The sequence below is a fragment of the Apteryx mantelli genome, chromosome 16 (genome assembly GCF_036417845.1).
Source record: "Apteryx mantelli isolate bAptMan1 chromosome 16, bAptMan1.hap1, whole genome shotgun sequence".
NCBI classification, from domain to species: Eukaryota; Metazoa; Chordata; class Aves; order Apterygiformes; family Apterygidae; genus Apteryx; species Apteryx mantelli.
In genome coordinates this window covers 16,086,026-16,110,747 of record NC_089993.1, presented here as the reverse complement: position 1 = coordinate 16,110,747, position 24,722 = coordinate 16,086,026, and the positions used below count along the sequence as shown (strand labels likewise).

General features: G+C 40.4%; 1 protein-coding gene across 1 annotated transcript in view; it reads left to right on the top strand.

Moving 5' to 3' along the window:
* The window catches only part of MAD1L1 (mitotic arrest deficient 1 like 1), a 383,289-nt gene that overhangs the window by 108,978 nt on the left and 249,589 nt on the right, over nucleotides 1-24,722 (top strand). Inside the window, exon 11 of the mRNA XM_067306376.1 lies at nucleotides 13,054-13,198. Within this exon, the coding sequence (XP_067162477.1) occupies nucleotides 13,054-13,198 (145 nt within the window). The remainder of the gene's footprint in view (nucleotides 1-13,053; nucleotides 13,199-24,722) is intronic.

Genomic DNA, 24,722 nt, shown 5'->3' with positions numbered 1-24,722 from the left:
ATGACAGAAATCCATGAAAACAGGCACTGTGAAGAGTCCTGATTGGAGAGGCTGGGCTGGGTGCAGATTAGTCTGATTGTTCTAGTCCGTAACATCTGCTTCTCTATCTACCTCTTTTTATAACCACTGAAGAGCACAGACAATGCACATCAACCTTATCTTTATATGTCTGTGGGATGCCTGTGATGTGGAGCCACTCTTTATTTATTTTTTATTTTTTTGGTGCATGATCCTTTATTTCATTGCCCTCTGTGGGGGCTGGACCTTTTGAAGAGTAGACTCATGGTCTATTTGGAGCTGGGAGCTGTACTGTGCAGTGGCCTTTGGCCTTCAAGGTAGTGCTAAGTGAATAAAGCAGTTCTTTATAGAAATGCTGTATTCATTATAAATGCTGAGAAAAGTTGAATGTAAGTAGGTTCAAATACAGTAGATACCTAAGGATTAAGACCATAGCTATTAGGAAATTTTGGCAAGTTTTTATCCTTTTTTAAAAGGAAGGTTTTTGATAGCTGAAGCTGATCAGCTGGACCATTTGGCCATAGCCAAGAGCTGGCAGGTGGTACCTGTGAGAATAGAAATAATTTTTTTCAGTAACTAATTTATAGTTTGGAAATTGAATATGACTCATATCTGAAAGAGATTAGATAGCTGCATACTCACCCAAGAAAATTTGATGAAAAAGTAAAAAATTTAAGCTAGATGAGGTCTGTTGGTGTTCATTAAAAGGAAACAAACCGTAGCCTTATCTCTCTTCCTCAAATTTGCAATTAAATCAAAGATCAATCTAGAGTGGTGAACCACTGCCAAAAGCTTTGGGAAAGTCTATTAAAGGAGGAAATGTGCAGTGATACTTCTCCCATCTTTCATCAACTTGAAGCTTAAGGATTTCTCGAGCCGAAGGTGATATCTTTTTGTATTTAATAGCCCATGATGAATTTCCCTCCATTAATTTGTTTAATTCTTCTATTGAAAGAGGCAGTGAACAATAGCTCCTTATTGACCTTCTCCTGCACTTCATGATTTTCCAGACTCATGATTCTTTTCATTCTTCTTAGACAGCTGTAGCACTATATAGTGCAGCTAAACATCTGGTTGTCTGCATCAAATCAATTTTGCTACTTGTGGAATACCTGACGGAGTAATATCTGATATGGGCATGAGAGTTTGGGCAGTAAAGACTTATCAGAGCTGATTTTCATTATTCTCCATCAAATGGCTAGGTGAGAAATGATGCCAATATTTTAAGTGTGTATTAAAAGGTAAAACGGAAACAAGAATGGTTGCAGTTTTAGAAACGTGTGCCCAAATCACTGTGGGCAAGGAGCTATGCAAGCAAACAGATGAAGCAAAAGTGATCTTGGTGTGGCTGCAGGTTCTGGCAGATGCCGTCGCTTCATGAGAGCACCACAACGCTCATCTTTGCTTCTCCGGATGGGAAGCAATGCTTACGAACAGCAGTGGATCCCAAGAAGCAGGCTGTAATTGTGTGATGGTTTTGCTATAGAGGGACTCATGAAGGGGGGGGGGGAAGGCCACACTTCCTCCACACCCCAGGAGAGAGAGAGATGAGGAGCACTGAATTAACCACTATGCTAAAAACATCTCATAAGCAGTCCCACAGGAAGCTGAGGCACCTTAGCCCCTGGGCACTTCTCGAGTTACTGGCTGTTGTGTGACTTCTGTGGTGCTGAAGTTTGGCTTGGAAAGGAAGGGGTGAGCCCTGTGTCTTTCAGGATACCACTTCAGAAGAGTAGGCCAGTAAAGAGGTACGTGCAAAGCAGCGTTAACAGCCTGTGTGTGGCTTGTGGTGCATGCGAGTAGTGTAACTGCGAGAGACTTACCTGTGAGTGCATCGGATTGAGGTTGCGTACCATAAAGCTGCCTGTCTGCTAGGTCAATCAAGTCACAAAAGTGGTGTTCTTGTGTGCGTTAATGGATGAATGTTCTCTCATGAGTGCTACAAAAACAAACCCACAAAAAAACCAACACAGGAATGTTTTGTATCTCTGATTTCCTGAATTCTCTTTTGCTTCTGGCAATTTGGTTGCCTTCTCTTTAAATTCACTTCCCTGTCATATCACAACTTCACCCCAAAATAAACAATCTGACCTTTCTGCTCATCTAGTGATTTTGAAACATGAAACCACTGCATAAAGGCTATTTACTTGTCCACCTGACTGGTTTCTGTATAAAGTATTCATTGCAAAGAGATTGCATAGCATGTAGCATTGTTTTATTAAACATTTGAAAATATTGATGCAAGAGAATTGATGTAGCGGAGCTTTAAATTTAGTTATTCTGACAGTTCTTCCTTCCACAGTGACAGCTTTATTCCTGTTGTCATGTATAGGTTTAAAGGTTTTTTGAGCTAGTTTGGGGGAAGGAAATTGGAGGTAAGTAGGTCTCTGTGCCCTGCAGATAAGTTGTAACAGTGTCAGCAAGCCAGTGGAAGATTCAAATAATGCTTTGGTTTTCTGGGTGGCAATAGGGGCAAGCAACATCCACAGAAAGTTTTAGGAGCAGGGTTAGCAGGACTTTGTTAGTAAGTCTGGTTTGGTGTCCGTAACATTTGGGCACATCCTTTTCATGGGGAGAAGTGACTGCTTGGAAATAATTTGTGAGAAAGCAGTTTGCTCAGCTCAGCTGCCCAAATATACCTGCTGAGCAGAACGGTAGTGTGCAGTTATACAGTATTTCTTGGGCTTACAGCTGGTGGGGCTGCCCTGGGGCAGAGCTGCTGCAAAAGGAAGGACGGGTAGTCACAGTTTGATAGCTGAGCTTGTGCTGCTTGGATAGATCCCATTCCCTTCAATCTCGTTATCTGACCAGATTGCTAGAGACCAACTCTTCTCTGCTTTGTGGTCTGTATTTACTTACGTACATACCCAAATGGATTCATACAACAGTGAAAGCTGGTTTAACTTTTAACTGGATGAAGCTTACTCCACAGTGGATGTTTTGGGGGCAGTTTCAGCTAAAACTGAGTAACTTCAGTCAAGTAGTTCTACTGTTTTTCCTCATTCTTGTTTTTGGATATATGTTCTTGGTTGTATTTTTTCAATGTTGCCATAAAATTTGCTTCATGTGGAAAATAACTATCTGGGAGTCAATGTCCAGGTTGCAAGGTCAAGCTCTCAGAGGGTAGGAAATGTTGGAACTACAGTTGCCTGACACTTCCCTAGTTTGGCATCCTGTGAATGTACCATGCGGGATTCCTCTGTCACTCTGAGCAGAGGTGATGGATTATGTTGATTTAATGAGCAACTATTCAGTTTTTCCTACAGAATAATTTGTTAATTTATTTTTGCAATTTCTTGCGCTAGTCCTGTTATACCAGAAGCAAACCAATGAGGAAGCGTGGTCTAATTTTGGGGTGCCATTATTATGTAGTGTTTAGAACTTGCTTTTTCAAAAGACTTAGCACTACCCAAGATTTCATATGTTGGAGTGTAGCTTCTGTTGATTTCAGCAGTAGTGTCAGTGTTCAGCATTTCTGCAAATCATGCCTCGTGCTCTCGAGCTGAGCCCTAGGAACTGCCAAATGGAAAGACATGAAAGACTACCTTGGGAAAATTCTTAGTATCAGCTAGGAGTTCTGGCATAGGCAAGGATTGGAACCAGGTTTTTGGGAAATCTTCAGTTGCCTTAATGTTGAGACGATTCTCTTTCAGCAGTTTCCGTGCTGCTTTAGTCTTCCAAATTCTGCAGCGAATGAGACAGAGGTCATGCAAAAAACAGTTGCAGTTAGTAGAAAATCCAGCTTTGTTGGTAGAGCATGGTAGAAAGGATCACGTATTACCATGTCATGTTGTTTACACCCAAGGACATGGCAGCACTTGGAAGATTCGTGGTTACAGGTGTCATAGACAACCTTATTTGGTAATGTAATTTTTAAGACCTTTGCAGTCTTAATATTTTTCCAGTATGCTTTTTGCATTTAATGATTAGCATGTCTGTTGTAATGTTGTGCTTAATATGGCTTGTATTATTGTGGACTGTTTTAATGTAAGTTGAGTCATGGCAGTTCAAAGCAGTAAGGAGGAGGGAGATAAGTGATGAAGTTGAACTGGTGCTTGTGAGAAGGGAAGACCAAGAACAGTGATCTGTCAGAGCATTTGTTACAGGTATCCGAGTGACTTTTCAGCCATTCCTTTACTTTTATTTGTGCTAATGTCTCATGGGTAAGAGCTATGGATAGTACTTAATTTGGGGAGGTTTATTTGTTGTTAACAAGTATCTGTTAGCAATTCCCTAACAGTTAGCACATTTGATAGCACCTGGAGGGGTTTTCATGGACAAAAGCCTGATGCTGAAATGCTGAGCTATAGCTTTGAATTTTACTCAGAATTATGGTGGGGATCCATGGCTGAATTATTCTGCAAGAATTATTTTAGAAAATGCTACTCCTGTAAGTTCATTCAGGTAGTCTTAAATTCAGATTAAAAAATGTGACTGTGCAATATTCATTTCATTGCAGAGTACAGTAATGCACATTGGGAATGAGGTCTGACTGGCAAAGGTCATTGCAAACAGGTCTGCAGAACCTTCATGAACCGTAACAAGTCTATGAGGGCTCACTTGTTATATTGCAGTGGAGGGTTTAATGTTTTGTTTTTATCATCTAAACACTTTGATCCTCTTTATTTTGTTAAGATGAGCTATTATCTAACTGTCAAGAGCCTAGAATTTCTGCATATTTGTTTGCTGACAAGTTGGTTCAGCACAACCATTTTCCTACTCACTTCATTCCCTCTTTCAAGCAAATTTTCCTTTTTCACTCCTATTTATCAGTCCTTTCCCTTTATCTTTTACAGCTCCTCAGCTCTCATGTTGTCTATTCCCAGATGACTTTTCTGCTCTCATAAGTGCTGGTTTGAATGTATAACAGAAATTTGAAATACTCTTAGTCACTTTTGATGTTTATGTCACCAGTTGTCTGTTCTGTGTTGCTGCTGTTCACACCAGAGCTGCAGAGTGTGGCCCGTGACTTGACAGCTTGCTGGGAAGTAGAACACTTGACAGATTTAGAGCATTCTGGGGGAATTTCTACGATGCTCATAATGCTGAGCCAGGTTGAGAAAGTGACTATGCAATGTGTTCACCTCAATTCCCTTGCTGACTATGCAACACATTGAGGTCCTTCAGACACTTATGTTTGGGGCAGAGTTGGGTTGGTGGGGATGGAGAGATGTAGAGGCTCAGTCTGTATAGTGAAGGAGAAGCAGAAAAGGAGTAGTACAAGAAGAGTGAGAAGTTTTGATTTTCATCATCGTATTTAGGCATGAACGTGAGTTCATCCAGCCCACAAGTATGATTATAGATTGGTAACTGATGGGGCCAACTGCATTATTCATTATGGTTCAGATTGAAATGAAATCATGGAGGGCAATTTTCTGTCTCATACGTCAAGGTCAGATGAGGGTATTTATTATTCCCGCTCTGTTTATCTGGGAATGCAAATTGAATTTGGTGATTCAAATTGATGAAATGTTAGAAATATAAAACTCATCAGAGCCGACACGAAGAGAAATTACTGGGTAGAGCTGGCCAGTGGCTTCACCATTCCATATACGGGCCTCTCCTTTGATTAGTAATTATTTCAATCTTTAGGTTTTTTCATTCTCAGTTTTGTTTCAGTTGTTGCGATTTTTGTTTTCAAAGAAAAAAGTGTAATAACACTTTGAGGCAGTTAGAATTTGAATTAGATGATGTAAATAAAGCCAGCTGCAGAGAGGATGTTTGGATCCTGGGTGGAGAAGAGGTTTTCTTTCAAACTTCTTCCTTGCTTCCCCCCCTCCTATTACAGCCCCCTTTCTCCAGTACTTTGCTCCCTTGCATTGTGAGGATTTCAGGAATTCTGATGACTGTTCAAAGCTGGAGCGAATCGGATGCGGAAGGGAAAAGCCATTTGTCACCTCTTGATGCTGAAGCTCCCACTTTTCCTTATTGGCATGTGGCCTGCAGGTGACCTCCATCACCGTCAGTATGATGATGAAATCAAAAACTAGACTCCTCAACGGGGACCAACTGAGCCTGGCTTTTTTACTGAGACAACCAGAATCGAGATATTCCATTCATGACCCTCTGTAATATACATTGAGCAATTTGGTGTCCATCTTTGCTTGGCTGGGTGTATCAGTCCATTGGGGTAAAGCCCATCATGGCTTGTTTCCTCTTCTCTGCAGTGTTGGGAAGGACACTGCTTTTTTTTACCTTGTAAGGTGAGGATTGTTCTTATCTGGGAGTGGAAGTGGAAAATCCTTATCAGTGAGTGCTCTTTAAAAACAAGCTGTCTGCTGTAATTGCCAAATGCCATATGCAAAATTATGATATAGAGACAGATAATACATGCTGTGCGGGCTGTATGCTATGTTAATAATTGTGGAGAACTTGTTTTTAACTCCTGCTTTTTAATTACTTACATTTTCCTGAGAATGTTTAGTTATGTGCTTTCTCTACCAAGCACTGCAAAGGGAATCAGTTTGGGTCAGAATGCAAGAGTTCCCGATCTGTTATTGATTCAGAACAACAGCCACGAGCATTTGGCCATACAAAAGCTCTTTATAGATTTGACCGTATAAACCAATATAAATCACTTTGTGTGTTCAATTACCAGCTTCATTTTTCCTGTTGCCAGTTTTACTTAAGACACCAGTGGTATCAGGTGAGTAAACATACACCAAGCAGTGTTGGTCCTGTGGTTCTAAAATACCAGGAAAGGTTTTATTCACCACATAAATGTCGTTAGTGGAAGCTGTGGCCTTATGAACACCTCAGGTTTAGAGGCTTAGAAAAAGGACATGAATACCTGTGGTTATCTCACCCTTAAAAGATTTTACTTTCCAGAAATCAGGGATGGATGTGTTCAGCAAACTGTGTTTCAACTTAAAACCAAAACACACCAGAAAAGTTTCCCATTTATTGTCACATTAAGACATTGCTTTCATTCTTGCCTTGATGGTGGATGTGGAGAGCATGTTTATTAGCATGACAACAAGTCTCATGGCGAGTGGTTTATTAAACATCCAGAACCTCCTTGTGTTTTTGTTGGTTTGGGGCTGTCGTTGTTTGGTTTATTTGTATTTATTTATTTATTTAACAGTCTGCCCTGGGCTTTACGTTGTGGCCATGTTCCTTTAGTGGACTCTACTGGGTTGTTGCAGGCTATAAAGTTGGAGGCCCTGCAGCACGCAGCCTGACCTCGCACGGGAAGGAAGGAGAGGTCCCCGATGGAAATTTATTCAAGTAAATCCTAACTGCTGCCAGTAAATTAAAGCTATGGTACCAGTGCTGGGACATAAAATTTCTGTGTTATTTCTGTACTGTAACTGTTCACTTTGAAGATACTAAATTTCTGAGTCTGATATTTATGCTGCTAGTTAGGGAGTAAAATTAAATACTGTCTCAAAGATAAAACATATTGTCAGAGCACCAATAAAGCTCCAAACATCTGTCTACTGCTTCTCCATTTCATCTATCCATACCAGCAAAATAATTCTCTTTATGTTATTTCCTTATTACAAATTCAGTATGATTCAAGACTTCCTTGTATGTAGAACAGCAATGTGACAAACAAACTGCTTATTTTTGAATGATTTGTGATTTACGGAAACCTGATCATGGTGAGTTATATAAAGGTCTTTGAAAAAATGCAAAGTGTGGACCAAGAGAAAGTTTGCAGATATTTGCTGAAGACTTGGGAAAAGTAAATAGCAAGAAGAAAGCTTGTTTTCCTGCTGACTCTCTGTAGACGATTTCATGTAGTTTTTTTTATAATAATATACAGAGGTCTGGTCCTAAATAAGGCATAGGTGAACCTTTGACATAAAATACAGTCTGTGTGGTAACTTCCACTAAAGATGGTAATATTTTGTATTGTTGCTGCTCCTGAATGTAGTAACCAAACAACAGGTAAAGTGGAAATATTGGCCTGCAAAGTTTCCACTTGTGACATTGCAGTGATAGCACAAGGTTTGCAATCAGGGGATGGATCCTGCTATTTCAGTTTATTCCCAATTCTGTATGTAAAGAAGAAAGCAAGCAGAATAAAATGCCAAAAAATCTTATTTTAACAAAAATTAGCGGCTCTACCTTTGACTTGGAAGCTGGAATGCCTCTACCACTAAAATCGCCTCCTCTTCCTCCTCGTTGTTTACTTTTTTTGTTTACCTACCTTAAATTTGTAAATATAGGCAACTTCTCCAGCAATGTTTTGATAGCTTTTCTCTTTTCCTTTTCCCTTTTTCTTTTTTTTCCTCCTGTCTTTTCAGGAACATCTGATTTTTTTTCCCCAGTTTTTTTTTCCTTTGTAACAAAAGATGAAAAATTTTCTGTTTTGCCAAACCTCACCTTTTTTTTTTTTCCCTGACCTGTCTATTTTTAACTCTTATTTTTTGTCTTATTATTTCTGTCTTCTTTTCTCTTCTGTTTCTCCTTTTTAATTCCTGTCCTGAGGTATAATGGGGTGGTTGTTCCCATCATGGCAGTTTAAGCAGAGACTGGGGGTAGAAACCAAGTCTGTGTGGGACACTGGAGATCAGAGCGGCTTCTTGGGGAAGGTCACGGACAGGGATTTTCTGCTGCTATCAGCCGGGCAATGTGAAAACACCATGGAGTTATCCTGGTGCTATTTGTGCCTTAGTGCTGGCTTATACAGCTTGGAGGGGAAGAAATGGAGTGAAGAATTACATTTTATTCAAACTCTGTTTATCAGTTGCCAGGAGGGTTCGAGTCTCTCGTGTGTACTGTTTATAAATGTTAGGTACCTTGAGAAGGATGCAGGTTGTCAGGCCTCACACACAGGTATAGTTTTCCTCCTCCAAATGTCTGCAAGACAATTTTCCTTGCTCCTTTTTTGCCTCATTAGCTTGTGCACTAACCTTTTCATTTTGGCCTGTGTCATGCGGATGTTGATAGTACAGCGAGATGCTCTTCTCTGTGATACCTGGGCAATAGCGCTGTCACTGCGTCTGCCCTCCGTGCTGCTGTGGTGGTGTTCACCTCCACGCTCCCTGGTCCGCAGTGCGTTCTCCTGGAGACCGTTCTCACTGCTGACAGTTGTCCCGGGTACGTGCGTGCGTCTCATCTTCTCTTGAGCTGCAGCATGACCCAGATGATGTTGCTCTTCTAATTGCTAACGCACTGCCGCAGACCTCTGGTTTTCCTCCAGGTTGATGCACAGACTACTTCTGGCATCCTGTTTGCTTTCCCCGTGGCTTTTCAAGCCTCTGGGAGGGGGTAAGTTGGTTACTGAAGGGACAGAACAATTTAAAAAAATGTATGTTCTATGGATCATTTAAAAAAAAAAAAGCTACTTTTGTAATTCTGCTTGAAGGAGATTATTAAAATGTATCTTATAGCTTCAGTATTCACTGTCTTCCATCATTGTTCTCTGTCTTTCAAAGAACATTCTGGAAAATGAAGTTTTGTCATTAAGATTACATTAAAGTAGATTACAGAAGGGAAGTGCAAAAAAGTGAAGTGTCTCAACAGCTCAGAACAGAAAGATGTTGGCATCTCATTCCCTCAGACGGGGAACGAGCAGCGTTAATAGGCTGATAAACAGAAATGACTTTTTCTCTTTAAGGCTTAAAAGGTTTACTTTGAACTTGCAAAGATTTTTTAAAATGCCAGTTCTCTGAGCTTAGGTTGAACTGAGAACTTTGGGTCTAATTTTCCATTGCTTTTTTATTTTAATTTTTTTATGCTTGGTTTGAGCGAGCAATTACTGTTGAAAAGCTGTAGGTGTCATCGGTATGGAAGAAGGATGCCCACTTCAAACACAGCAGTATTTGCTGCTAGGTACCTGCTTTCAAATCCTGTTTTGTGTCACTGAGTAACACAACTTTCTTTTTATTTATTTATTTATTTTTCCTAGAGATTCTGTTTGTGTTGCGCTTCGTGCAGTCTCTGGAATCAGTCTGTCCTAAAAGGGGAAGAAAGGATCTCGATAATTTGCTTTGGCATGGTGTGGAGAGTTGCAAGGGGGTTGAATTTCACACTCTTTATAGCAAAGAAACCTATGGTGACAGGCTCAGTTCAGAAAGGTTAAGCATTGTCATTGCTTTCATAGTCATCTCCGGTGTTTAAGTTTTATCAGCATTAACATCACATTTGATCTGAGGCTGAAAGTATAATCAGGCCTGTAATATTTTCCTTCCAAACAGCACTGAATGGCTGAAGAAATTGCCCATTTGTCTCCCTTTGCTAAACTTTCCTCGTGGTTCAGCACAGTGTTTAGCACATGTTCCCCGCCAGTTTGAAAAGTGAGTGTGTATATGACTGAATATCTGTGCTCTCCATGAGATGTGAATCTCAAATATTTTTCATTATTTTAAGAAGGAAACCTAGCACATAGCCCGTTTTTCATTTTGAATATCAACTCAGGCATAATCTATCAGTGCACTCAGAATTTATGGAAATAGATCACAATATTGGGAGATTAGGAAAAAGATCTCTCCATTGTCCTATCAAAATGTTTCACAATAGTCAAATGTGGGATTCTGGCTGTTTTGTAGTATTTAATCCTATGTTTGCATGTTTTTCTTCTGTTCTGACTCTAATTGGGATTAAGTTTCTTTGACAGAACAAATATTTGCTGTAAGATTTCTATACTGTGACTTAATTTATTGCAATACAGTTGATGGAGTTTTGTACTTACATTTGCCCTTTGCATTAAAAAAAATATTGTTGAATAATCTGTAATTGATCTTATGATGGTGGTTGAAGTTACCTGCTTCCACCCATTCATTCTCCTGTATTGGAGATGGACCTGCTGCAAACCCAGCAGGCTGGCACGTGTCCATCGGCTGGTTCAGTTTAAAGCCTGTCTTAGTCCCAGAAAAAGGAGGATGAACCTTTAAAGCTAAGGATTTTGAGAGGCATGGTGTGATGAATCTTGCTGTTGCGTTTTAAGGTGTCACCCAAATTGTGTCCACCTGCTGGAAGTTACTGTCAGCTTAAATTGTCCCTCAAGGTATGTTTAGAGCAGGATGCTGTGTCATGAACTGCAGTAGCTTAGGTGTGAGCACACCTGAATTTACTAACTGTGCTACAAGATGGTAACCTCCAACAGATGGGCTGGAAAGCAGTGGTGGGTAACTTTATAGTTTGCCAACTATCAGTCCTGAATGATGTGCTTTTCATACATTGCATGTAAATACTTCCTGAGTATTTATGTGCGCTTGTGACATTTGACGTTGCGGTTATACCACATAATTCCATCATGTATTTAACAGGATGAGAAGTCTGAATCGGCCACTTGCCTTTTTTGGATGTTAGCTTCTAGGAAAAATTGTTAATATAAATTTATTTTGTAGAATCCAACAAGAATTGATTCTTTATTTTATGCTGTGGAATCCTTTCATTGCCAAGTAAGAAAAAGGCTAGTCTTTCCTATTAAGGATCCACGAGACTTAATTTGGGTTGTTTATGGAGGTTGTGATGGAGAAGGGAGCGTTCAGCGAAAGGCAAACATCTTTCGTGCTCCCTCACCACAAATACTGCTCTTGGGCACAGCTTCCTTTTGTAACTGATTGATTAAAACAGAACCAAGGTAATAGTGGTGCTCTAGGAATTAAATTATCAATTTTCAAGTGCAGATTTAAAGCCCTCTTGATGAACTTTCCCACCTGAATACAACAACGAAGAGCCTATTTCACAGTCCCTGATTATTAAATTGGTCTGTGAATGGTTCCAAATTGAACTGGAGCTTTATACTGTCTTCTAATTCATCTGGTGCTTTAAAGTGCATATTTGTCTTCAAAGGGAAGGATTTTCAGGTAGGGGAACAGCTGCTTGGGGATTTTGGTGGATTCCTACATAAATTTGCTGAACAGTACAATTTGGGGACCTGGCAGCGTAGGAGGTATGTAATTTAGGCTAAGAATATCTTTTAAGACAGTGTTCCTTTTCTGATCTATCTAGACAGTACTTGAAAAATAGTGCAGTTTTATTTAAAAGCATTTTTATTTATTTTATAACAATAAACGATACCCCTCTGAAATGCTCATAAATTTTCCAGTATTGTTCTTGCCCTCAGAAAAACAAAGATCTTCTGTTTTAGTATATGCTGGAGATGTTAGTTTTAATCTTTCTAGTTTGCTTGAAGGTTTTTGACTTGTGCACAATACTTCTTTTTTAATGTCCTGCTCATTTTTTCAGTACTTAAACTTCATGCATCTTTGTAGTCTTGGATAAACCTGTAACACTAATTGTGAGCTGACTGTCAACAGTCAGACGAGTTATTTCATTTTGCCTCGGTGTTGCCCAAGTGCATTGCCAGTGTACTCGATCCATGACGAGCTGCTCGATGAGTGCCTTGGGACAGCTGCCCATTAGTGTCCAGCAGCACACCGGCTGCCCAGTGCATGTGCGTGGAGAACATCTCCAAGAATACATGGAACAATGTCCTTCACCGTGTCATGCTGCGCAGAGAGCTGAGAAGGGAGACCGAGCTATACTGGTTTAATTGAGAGTCCTGTCCACATTGCAAAATAAGTGCTAATTGCCTGGCCTCAGAAGACATTTCTCTTCCAACAGAGGTTGCTGGCAAGAGCAATGTGCAGGTGGTGGCTATAATTACTAGCTAAATATTATCTGTCTGTCAAAGCAAATCATATTAAACCTCTGTTTTGCTTCTATTTTGCTAGAAAAGATGAAAAGATACAGTAGAACCTGAGATATTACTCTGTTTGTTGAAAATGAGGCATCTTCTCAAAGGCAAATTGGTTTATTTTGAAATATATATGTAATTATTTACCTGCCTTGTATATATGAGATTCCAGTAATTGCTTTGTGCTGAACAAGGAGACTGTCACTGGGATAGTTTTTCTCTCTCAGTCTTTTTTTTTTTTTTTTTTTTTTTTTTTTTTTTTGAGATAAGCCGATAATGAGACTGCAGTTACTCGGGTACCAGTGGCGCAGCCATATAGATGAAATGGCCTGAACCCACTGTTCTGGCGTTGGTTGTGCTGCTGCTTCTCCTCTCAAGTGTTTCTGGTTTGTCTAAGAGGCGGTGGTTGCAATTTCACAGGCCTCTCTTGTCTTTCTTAGTGCCAGAATACTGGAGAAGGCCCGGCAGCAGCTACAGGAGGAAATAATACGGGTTCAGAGCCAGCTGCTGGATGAGAAGAAGAAGCGTGAGCAACATGAAGCCCTGGTCAGGCGACTGCAGAAGCGCGTGCTGCTGCTCACCAAGGTGAGTTCCTCGATAGCGTTGGGGAAAGCATGTGTCTCTCTCCTTTTGTCACAGCCCTTATTAGTTGTTCTTTGTTCACTTCGGCAGCAGACGCTGCAAAGTTGTTCTGTGGTCTTTGCATAGCACTGCCGCAACAGTGACATGACACTTGTCTTCAGAGCTGCTTTAGAAAAAATGTCCTAGGACATCATAAGGCTTTGCTAGCATGCGCCCTATTTCGGCTCCTCCTGTGTTGGTGATATGAGACTTAGTCTCATGCTTGACATTTGTGCGAGGGCAGAGAATTGAATCCATTCACCAGAGTGTTTTGAGCCACTGAGGGGAATTTATAATGGCTCTGACTGCCTCATCTCCTTTCCTGAAGAGAAGGAAACGGCTGCACCTTGTCAACTCTTCCTGTGGAAAAACAATTTACAGAGAGTAAGAGAATCGCCCTCCTCTCACACTGAAAGTCTGTTAGAATGTAATGGTAGGCACTAGACCAGTAAATTGAAAATACATTTGAGGATTCTCTCTATAGGACATTTCAAAGAATTCTGCATTATCCTATATCAGATATGTTTCCATGATGAAATTCTATACAATAATTCAAAAAAAAAAGTCTGTAGAGCATTGAAAAGTTTATATTCAATTCTGAGAGCATCCTTTTCCCAAAGGGAACAGTAATTCTCTCTAGTCAGAATAATACGTACTTCACCTTCCAAAAGTACTCCTCGCAAAACTTCACTCATCTGAGCCATCTCCCTGACACAAGAGCTGCTCACGTAAGTAAGTTTGTGTATGTACGTGTGCTCAGAGTCGAATAAGTGAGAGGTTAGGGTGAGAGAGGCAGGAAGGGGAAGACCAGGGATTGTATGTTGTAGCTCAGCACAGGGAAGCTGGGCACATCACAGTAGACAGGGAGGAAGAAGCTGATATGGCTTTCCTAGACAAATGACTTGTTTGGCTCAAGTACCTGGCCAGAGTAACTCTTGCTGACATGATGGGAATATCTGAGCAAGAGGAAAAGGAGCTGTTTTCTTGCTAGTGTTTTAGGCTTTAATTTTCAGCGCTGTCTAAAGCATTTTGTTTGCACCCGGTTCTGCGTAATTCTGTGTCAGTATTGAGCTAACGACTCTGATGTATGGTGTGCTAAGCAGGTCTTCTTGAAGCATGAAATAGCTGTTGTCAAGAGGGTATTATTTCAGATCTTCTGGCTGCAGATTTTGGTGCCAGGAAGGGTTATGTAAGTGAGAAGGAGAAAGAAGTGCCGTCACTTTTCTCAATGCACTGAGGCAGGCACTGCCTTCTGAACGGGTGGCCCAAACCCTCTCCTTGGAAGCAGAAAATGAAAATATTCTCCTCAGTCTTACCCCAAGCAAGCAGCTAGCCCTCCATACTGTCCTAGTTTGGTACTGTCATGGTTGGACGCGGCACAGCACCTGATTAAAAATCATGCCTTGCATAACCGTCTCAGCTATCTAATGTTGTTCTAGGCAGTTTGGCCCTGAAGGAAGCTTCTCAGAAGGCTTCTAAAATATTCCCTTTGTTAACTTATTTCCAGTCCTCAGCAGAACCATGTTTGTCATAGAACACAAAATGTCATTACTTTTCCTTAACTACTAGACAAAAAGACTACAGTACTCTGTCATGTGGTGGATTGTACTCTAATTTATATAAAAGATAAAAACCTTGATTTGTTTACTATCCTGTTCATCCACCCCCCAGTAGAGGAATAGAGGAAAACTTTGAAATATCCTTCATGAGACCAAAGCAAATGAACTTGTGTTTTAACATTGTAAGTTTTCAGTGTGCTGTATAATTTCTCATCTGACCTGTTTTAACGGAATAAAGACTTAGCTGTTCTCTGAAAAATTATATTTTATCTAAGGAGTGCTAGGGGTCCTTTGTGAAGAAGTTCATGTATTATGGTACTTGGGTATTCTATCCTTGGCACTGTTTCTCCCACTGGTTGCTCTTCTCATGCGAAATCAGAAGAAGGAATTTCAATTAATTAAAAAAGTATGATATTATGATTTAAAATGAGATTGAGCAAATATATTGCCTGTTAAAAATAATTATTTTACATTGAAAGCATATCACCTAGAATGGTATTTAATCATCTAATTAGTGGCATCAGTAGTAGACTGTGCTTCCGTCTATGTAATCTGAGAATGGAAAAGATGAGCTCTCTCTATTGAATCTTTGTGTCTTGTTAAATAGCACTGTGAAAATCTAATTTGGGGGAGACTTCTATATGATTGAATCCCTATTGCTTCTGATAGCGATTGTTGTATTTGTCCATATTTGACCCTCTTGTAGGGCAATGAATCTGTTCCCTTATGCTAAGCAAATAAGGACTGAAAGACATCAGACAAGTTTAACAGTGAAAGTTTAATGCAGTGACAACTATCCTTTCTTTGGGATCAAATTGTAACCTGGAAGTCTCAAATCTTGAATGTGCCTTAAAAAAAAGGGGTTGGAAAGGATGAGCTGTTCTTCATTTGATAACAGCATTTAAGTAATAAAAATACGCCTTCTTGCTCTCCAGGAATGCCCAAGAGGTACCTGCTTTGCTGATCTGATTTCTTCTCAGCTGTCCTTTGTGGCTCTTGAATTCTTTCTCAAGCTTCAAGCAATGTTTTTTGGCTTTCACAGATTGCCTATCTCACTTGTTTAGTCTTGTTCATTCTCTATATGTCACAGCCTCTCAGTCTTACTTGGTTGCTCTTGTATTTCCATTTCAGTGCTCTTCTCCCTCCATTGCTTGGTTCCTCGCCTCATTTGCTTCTTTTGAGCTTTCTTGACCTTACTTGGGCCTTTCCAGTTACCTTAATAATTGGAATTAGCAGAGTTGTCAGTCTAAGATACTTCTATGAATCACTGTAAATGTCTTCCCTGGCAGGCTTAAAGAACAAGCATTCTTCAGTCTTTGACATGCTGTGGTCGCTGCTAGTGCAGTGGTCCACCCCAATTAATTCCACCTCTGACAATGGACTGGGATGGGAGCTGTATCCTGGTGGCTATTGCTGTTGACAAACTGCTCTTTAGAACCTGTTAGTTAATCACTTTCTGCTGTATGTCCTTGTAAATCAGAGCAGTACTTCTCATTTTTTGATATGCATGCTTTCAATGAAATATGAAGACTAGATGTGGACACCCTGGAGGTTTTCAGACATTGATGGCTCTCTCCTGGAGTGTCACTCCATTCACTGATGGTGATGAAAAAGAAATTAATGTTTGAAGGGATGTGTTCCTTTACTTTTGTGTGTCAGAATTCCACTCTGGGTTCTGCTGCCTGTTGTGGGGTCTTTTTGCTTTGGCTTTGCTCAGAATCTTTCATCTTTGCTCTATTACCCAAGGTACTTCCAATACAACACTAGTGGGAGATATCTGAAATTCTGGGGAGTGACCTAGTCTCCATCTTCCATGTCCTTTTTTCTGTTTGATTTACTGCTATATTGGCTTTGAATGCTATGTTTACTTACACAGTTTTGTATTTGATTTTTGTGTTGTCCTTAAGCTCGTATTTCTCTTTTCTGAGAGCTTTGCACAGAACTCATGGTCTTTGTTTATGAAACAGGCTTATTAAAAGAAAAGTCACTTCTACTACTGAGTGACTAAAATTGGAATCTTTTTTGTGATTTCTTATGACATGTAGGTGTTGCAAAATGAAAAGCCCTTTCTGAAAAACCTTTTCTGAATGCAAGCAGCAGATTGAGTCAGTATTTAATGAAAACAAAGCTCTGGTCTATTTGTTTCTGGAGGGCAGCTTTGCAGGGGGCACAAATGGACAGTCTGCAGTAGAACCGAGGCTGGAGAAAAGCAGTAAAGGCACACTTTGCGGTTCCCAAACCCTTCTGCTGTGGTGGATCAAAACCTGGTTTGCACGGATCTTCCTACCATGATCACCCTCTCCTCTCTTCTCAGTATTTTACCCATTCGTGAAACATCCCTTAGCTCTGTTGTTTGCTTGGAGCCTATCAACCCCTTCATCTGCATTCGTGCAGTTCAGTGATTCCTTAGGGCTGTTATTTCTTCTGTGCGCAAAGCTGGGTGGTCATAACTGCATGAAGTTGCAGAGTGAGTAACAGCAACCCATAGCATGTGCTGCGGGTTTGCCCGGAGCACAAGCGCCCTGCTTGTTCGCAGCTGCTGTGTGATCCTTCAGGGGGCTCTTGTGTTTTTGCATATACAAGAACTCTGAATGTGAAGCACAGTTTCAGTTACTTCTTGTAACTTATTCTAAATGATTGCAATTTGCTTCTCAAATTGTAGACTTTGTGAATGTAGACTGTCCTAATTGCATCGCTTGCTCTCATAGAAGGCATAGCACAACAAACGAATTAATCTGATTGTACTGAATTTTGTTGTTTTGCTTTGTTTATCTCCTATCTGTCCATTTGTCTGCCTTTGGGTGCTCTGCTACCAAGAGAAAAGGCTGTAAAAATCCATTTTTCTTCTGGAGTATTCAACCAGATCATGTGATCTGATAGTAAATCTGTTTCTATTGAGACATAATTCAGGCCATCACCATAAAAGTTAGGGATTAAATAAGTACTGATTAACCAACTCCAGCTGACTGTTCATACCACATGTTCCTGGAGATAGCCTCATAAGAATCAGTGTGAACTATGTAAGTGACTTCCAGAGCCTGCAATGGCAGAGATGCATCCGAAATGGCACTAGGTAATTAAACTGTTCATTAAGCATGGCAGATGCAGAGTTCATGACTTGATTTGCCATCTGCTTTGTTTTGTAATCAGTAAAGATTTAAAATATTGCTGTTGCTTTTTCTGTCATGTTGGGCCCTGCATTATGTTTTTCTGTACAAGACTGAAATGTTCCATGGAGGTAGATGATTTTAAAGTACAGGGAAAGATCTTAATATTCTGGGAGGTCAAGTGAAGGAGGTGAATTAACCCTTTTTCTGAGATATGTACAAATTTATCCTTAAATATTGCACTCAACAGGGCATTCAATGGAAATAAAAATGGCCAGTCTGGCAACAGATGCCTTGCTACAGACCTTCTTTCAGGTCTTCCACTTTGTGTTCGGCATCCAGGTAGGACAGACTGGCTTTGGGGCAGGACTGAGCTGCTCCTCTGTCTTCTGGCTAGTATCAAATGCTCTTTCCTGCCTATTAAGAAATGATGCTTCCTCCCTTCAATTCACTTCGTGACTCCTTGTGTATCATTTAAGCAGTGTCATTTCTTATGCATCACCAGCTGTGCTGCTGCTTTACGCGTGATTTTTATCTGCTGTCAGCCCGACCCTTGCCATTCCCTTCCCTCTGCTGTCCGTGGCTCCCCTTTATAGGTTTTTACAAACCTGTGGAATCTGTGTTCCTTTTTATGCCAACATATAAATACATTTTAAAACAATTCCACTGCTCCCTCTTCTGTGATTCAGCAAGGCAAATTTTGCAGGGTGAGGTAATACCTATTAGATCATCTTGTATACTTTAAAGAAAGAGAGGCACTTTCAGACAGAGAAGCCCTTCTTTGTGCCTGAAAGAGCCTCAGGAGCCTTCTCAATTGAGAACGGTTCCCTTTAATTTTAACCTGATTATGTTAATCAGTTCAATAATTTGAGAGAAAAGCTGGTTGGTAGTTATGGGCAGAGGAGGATGATAGCAAGGGAAGAGATAAGATCATTAACTGCTGGGGGACAGAGTGAAAGAGGTAATTACTGCCTGTGGAGTACCAGGGGTTGTGAATGGGGGTAGCACGTGAGGAAAATTCAAATACACAGTAAAGCTTGTGTCTCTGCTGAATCATAATTTTTAGTATCCGGTAGCATCATGAATTTTAATTCCCATACTCCTCTTCTGAAGGTGTTTTGTAGGGTTTTTCTTTTTTCTTTTTTTTTCCTTTTTTTGAGGATTAGGACTAACAGGTCAGCAATGAAGTAGATGTTTTTGTGAAAAATCTCCTCCCGCTGCTAGCTGGGTGTTATATTGATCGTGAGTTCAGGCTAGTGTATAGTGAGTATTTGGCTTTGCATTCATAGTTTACCTAAGAAGGTCTGGGGCACTGGATAAAGCATACTGAATTTTGTGGAGAGCAAATGGGATCCAGGGGTTTTGAAGATTCTGCTGCTGGAGACCTTTTCCGTTGAGGCTGAGGAAATTTCAAGTTTTGTGTTAGTTTTTCTGCCTTAGTCTGTTCAGTGCATGTTGATCTCAGATAGCCTGGTGTCTGTGTGAGGTGAGATAGAGGTGGTTCAAGGAAAGAGTTCTTGGAAGACGTCTTTTAACAGAATCAGAGTTGTCTATTATCCTTGCTGAGATAGTCTGTGGTTTAGGATTATTTTAGTCCCACCTCTGTCTGGTTTAATTGCTATCTGGCCATGGGGCCTTGAAGACTGTACAAATGCTGTCTCTGAAAAGAGGCAGACTGTGGTTGTGATCGTTTATGCAGAGTAGAAAATTCATTGAACAGAAAATCCTGCTCTTTGTTTTGATAACTTTCCCTGGTCTTTATCCAGATGTTCCCAGGCAGGGAGCACCTTAGGGACTTGGGCAAGCGACTTGTACAAGCCATGGACCTCTTCTGTGCTTGAAGGAGCGATGTCAAGCCTGGAGACCTTAGCTTCTGTCCCATTGGGCTGTAGTAAGGATTCCAGCCCCTGCAAGAGGATTTGCCAGCAAAGGTGGCAAAAAGCTACTAAGCCAAGAGTTACTAGTAGAGCAAGGAAGCTGCTGAGAATAGAATCCACATTTCTGCCTTCCAGGTACTTATTAGGTCATGTTTTGCTCTTAATTCCCTTAACCAGCTTTTGGAGCTCTGGCAGCTGGCTCCCAAATGCATCAGGGTTGGAGGTGATGTGCTCTGCTGCTCTCTACTGGCAGTGGATTTTCTACAAGAGACTCTTCAAGTATTCACTCTAACATCTGTCTTTCTTTCTGTTTTTTGTTTTGTTTTGTTTTTAAATGTCTGGCCCTGGTCTACTTCACCTTTCTTAATTATCTTGCTGCCTGCATTGTATGGCCCTTTAAACTGTCATGGCCTCTTCCATGTGTAACAGCTTTCTAGGATCTATTCACCTGCTTCCAAATCGCTCTCTAGATCTCAGAGTTTGAGAGCAATTCTTCTGCCTTTTGGAGAAAAATCTCTGCCCTCTAATTTGGCTGATTCTGCATTTTATTTACTTGTAATTGAATGATCTGGCTCTAGAGGAATCTAGTCTTCAAAAAGTTGCTACCGAAAATGCAAATCAACAGATCTGTTTTATCAGCTTGACCCATAGTCTTGATTGAGTTACGCAAATCACTCTGGTCTGCAGCTGTGGAAACAAAGTGGGGTTAGTTACTTCACCCTGTTTATCTCACAAACTAGGCAACGTTTCATGAAATAGTGTCATCTGCAGTGTCTGTGCTGTCCCTTCTGTAATTTGCTGATCAGAATTCCACAATACCCTAATTGCAATTTTAGTAGAGTTTTACTCAGTGACTAACTTTGTGCTGATTTGTACTTGATGCTTCATTATATTCATTGCAAGATCTTACTTGGATGCTTGACATTTAAATATACTGTGTTTGGAATGTGTTATTTATTTTGAAACCTTTATTAAGCAACTGCCGTCTAGGGGCTTAATTGTTACTGATAGCTAAGAGTATAATTACCTCAGTAAAATATCACGACTATATTAAGCAAATGGAAATTGTCTTCCAGAATGGAGTGAACACAAAGTGAAATAGGCTGTTCCATGAGATCTGCTAATATCATTTGGTAATACAATTGCAGAAATTCTGTATAGAAAGTAAATAAGAAGAGCTGAAATTGGTGCGTTTGGAGAAGAGGTTATCTGTAGCAGTTTTGAAGCAGTATACAAAAACCATTTGGAAGAAGGAGGCATCTTGAAACCCAAACGGAAAATATTGCCATGCGTCAAGTTAGGTTTGCAGATTTCTGAAAGACAGGAGAAATTCCTGTTTTGTGATGTGGGCTCCCAGACAAGTGCATACTTTTCTCTTGCTTGGTTTTCTTTTTTAACGTAAGCTCCTGACTTTGCTTGATTTCTGTCATATGTTTACCATTCACCTTTTCACTCAGTGCAGAAAGTAGCAGGATTGTTGAGTTCTCAAATTCTTATTCTGCTCCAAAATGCCTTTCTGAAGCCTAAGAGATCCCCTTAGTTTCTGAGTTTTCTGTCCGCATTGAGGTCTGTGTTGAAGGAATCTCCAGCCCCACAATGACGATGAGCTTGTTCACCGACTGTGAGCACTACAGGTGCTGGAAACGCGGTCTGCCCCTCGCCTTGTTGTTTTCTGTTGGATCCCCTCTAATGATAGCATTTGTTCTTGATCTGCTGTTCCCCTAATTCTTCAGAGCTAGTGGATTAATTTTCCCTTTCACTGTCTTTGGATAGTCTACCTCTTTCTGTACCTATATAGGTACCTATAGGGCTTGTGCCGTAGAGAGACATGGAGATGGCATGGTTTGTTAGAGCAGAGCGCAGTCACCTAAGGGCTTTTGACCTGGCAGGAGTGAACATACCTTCCCGCAGACAGCCTGGGAGCGGCAGATGAAGTGACACAGAGGTCTCACTTTCCTTTCACTTTTGGGAGCATGAACGAAAGAACTCATAAAAAATTATTTTAGCAATTGCTTTGGAGTCAGTTCCCTGCCATTCTTTCTCTTGCCTTTTTATGTTTCTACTCAGCCTTGTAATTATAAAAGTCTAGAATTCATTGCTATCTTTGTATCAGATGCTTTTGCAGTGGAGGCAGAAGGACAGCCTTTGTACTTTTATTGATGTTATATCTGACGTAATTTCTATTTAGGCAAGGTGTATAAATTTTTTTTAATTTTATCACAGTTCAGAATATGCAGTAAAATTGAAAGTTGTGTGTTATTTTATGAGATATTTTTGTATGGCTATAGAAATACTTTTTTTTTTTTTCCAGGATAGTGAATGGATTCTGCTTTCTCCTTCCAGCACTAAATATTAATGTTCAGTGCTAAGAGGTTAGATTATGAAAATTAGAAATATACCCATAAAAGAATGTATTTGACCTTCAGTTCTCATATTTCTGTGGGAGAAAGGACTGTGTGACTTCTAAAGGTAACGTATTCAATAAAAGGAAATTAGGTTAATCCAATGTTATGGCTGAGAATTTAAACTCACCCAAGTCAGGTAATTCAAAATTATAGTTCCCTTGGTGCATGTGCTGTAACGTTTATACCTTAGCTCCTCAGTCCTGGATTATGAAGGATGGTTGAACAGATGTGGAGGAGAAGAAAGCAGGAAGATGGATAGGTGGAGTGAAGGAGTTATTGTTAAGGGAAGTAGGGCAGAACAAACCTTACTTACGTCTAGCGAGCAAGGGAAAGGCTGTCAGCAAGACGTGGCTCAGGAAGGTAGCTAGACATGGGCTTGGGCAGCATCTAAGGGTAGGGACCTATGATTTATGACCAGCAGGCACTAAAATATTAGCTAGGATAAGCTGCACAAAACAGGGATTTTTGCATTTCTGTGTTCCTAAAATACTTATGGTTCTAAGGCATTAATATCTCTGCCTCTTAGACTGGTGGCATTGCCACAAGAACTGCAGCTTTGAATCTCTGACTTCTCTGTATTTTAATTCTCAGCCATAAAACTGGATTAACTGGGTTTGCTTCAAGTTGAATCACTGTGGATTTTTTTAAAGGATGGGAGAGGGAGATAATTAAGTAATTGCACAGTAGCTTGTTTCAACATGGGATGTGAGCCTCTGGTAAGAACAGCTGCACTCCTCAGACACCAGTCAGTCGGAGCATCCTTTTGAATGAAGACCCAAAATCTCTGTGAAACCAAAGGACTTTCTGGTGAATTAAGGAATTTTGGATTGCTCCTGGCACAGTATCGTTCAGTACTAACTGTTTTGTTCAACGCATGTTCACAACATCTCAGGTCAAGCGTTGCTTAAATTGATGAATATATTAGAAGTCAAATGAATTTTTCAGAGCATTGTGGAAATGGTCTTTGACCCATGATTTGTTGCACTGAAGAGAAATGAACTGTTTCCAGCTTCATGAGCACATTTATTTAGGTAGTATTTCAGATAGAGACGACAACAACATTATTTAATGAGCTTTGACCTACCTGGCTGCATATATGGACTTGGATGGAGGTAGGTGGGGTCCAGTGCGGCAATGTGCCTGAAGCCCCATGGGCTCAACCTGCATGGGATGAGGCCAAAAACTCATTCCTCTTCTAGAGAGGAGATCCTCATACTCCCTCCATCCTCCTGAGCAGCGGGGGCTCCCTTCCACTCTGCAAAGTAGTTGGAGCAGTCCCTGCTCCCCTGCCCCTTCTTCTGTGCCTCACATTGGAGACATACAGCCTACAGGGAGGCCCAGGGCCTAATCCAGCTGCTGGGTGTTGCTGCTTTCACGGATGGGAGAGCTGCTGGGAAAAACTAATACTGTGTATTAAACAAGTGTTTAAATTAAAGATAAACATGGATATGAAGTAACATTCCTTTCAGTATGTGCTCTATGCTGTGTGCCTTTGCAGAGCACGTGCAGAATGAATTAGCAATCCAAAAATATGCAGTTCTCAAAACTGATCCTGTATCTGAATGTGTCCTAATTAAACCCCACCCTCTGTGAGATGTATGCTTTTCCTAGTTTTGGAGGCACTAACCTGATATAAACCACAGAAGTTTTCTGTTTCACGTATATAACAGTTGTTCTACTATGTAAATTGCATTTTCAGTTTTACAGATAGGGTAACACTTTTTGGCTTTAAAAAATTAATTTTCAGCTGATAACATATTGCCTTTGGAGACCAGCTTTCTGGGTTGACATTTCTATTAATTACAAAAAAGCAAAGCTGTGTTGGTTTTGTTATTGGGAAATGCCATTTGCAAAGTTATTGGAAAGCTGACCTTGTCAGAAGTATTATTGCATTATCCCTCTGTGAGGGCCACCATAACTGAACGACAAGAAAAAAATACGGAAAGAAAAAAGCAATTTCAGGAAGTATAATGAAATCAAAACAAAATGCCTTTTATCCCCCTCCAATGTGAAGATGTTTATTAAGATAACATTTGTAGGAAGTTGGCGATGGGAAAAAAGTGCTCATGAACCTCTCTAGGTTGTATTTTAAAAATGAAAACCTCTGTGTGAGAGCGAATTTTTGACCTTTTGCATAAAGTGAATGTGAACGAGTGGCAATACTTACTCTGGGGACATCTCTCCCGCTCCCTGTTTTAACCCACTGTAACCTTGACCCATCTTCTTCCTCCCTTAAACCCATTCTGAACATAAACCCTGAGAGTGCTCGGCCAGGGCTGATCAAAGCCCCTTGCAAAAGGCTGCGTGGTACCATTTGCTGGAGCACGTTGCTTGGAGGATCTCTCTGCAAGCACTTTCCTTCCTATCTCCAGTTCATTCTGAAATCCTTTAAGCCAAGGCCATTCTCCAGTCCTTTATCTTAAAGTAAAGTAAATCTTAACTCTTGGTATTTTGCTAGAAGCAAATAATAAACAAGTCATCTTTTTTTTTTTTTTTTTTCCTTTCACTCGCGGTTTTGTGCCACTAAGCTTTTAATTTTC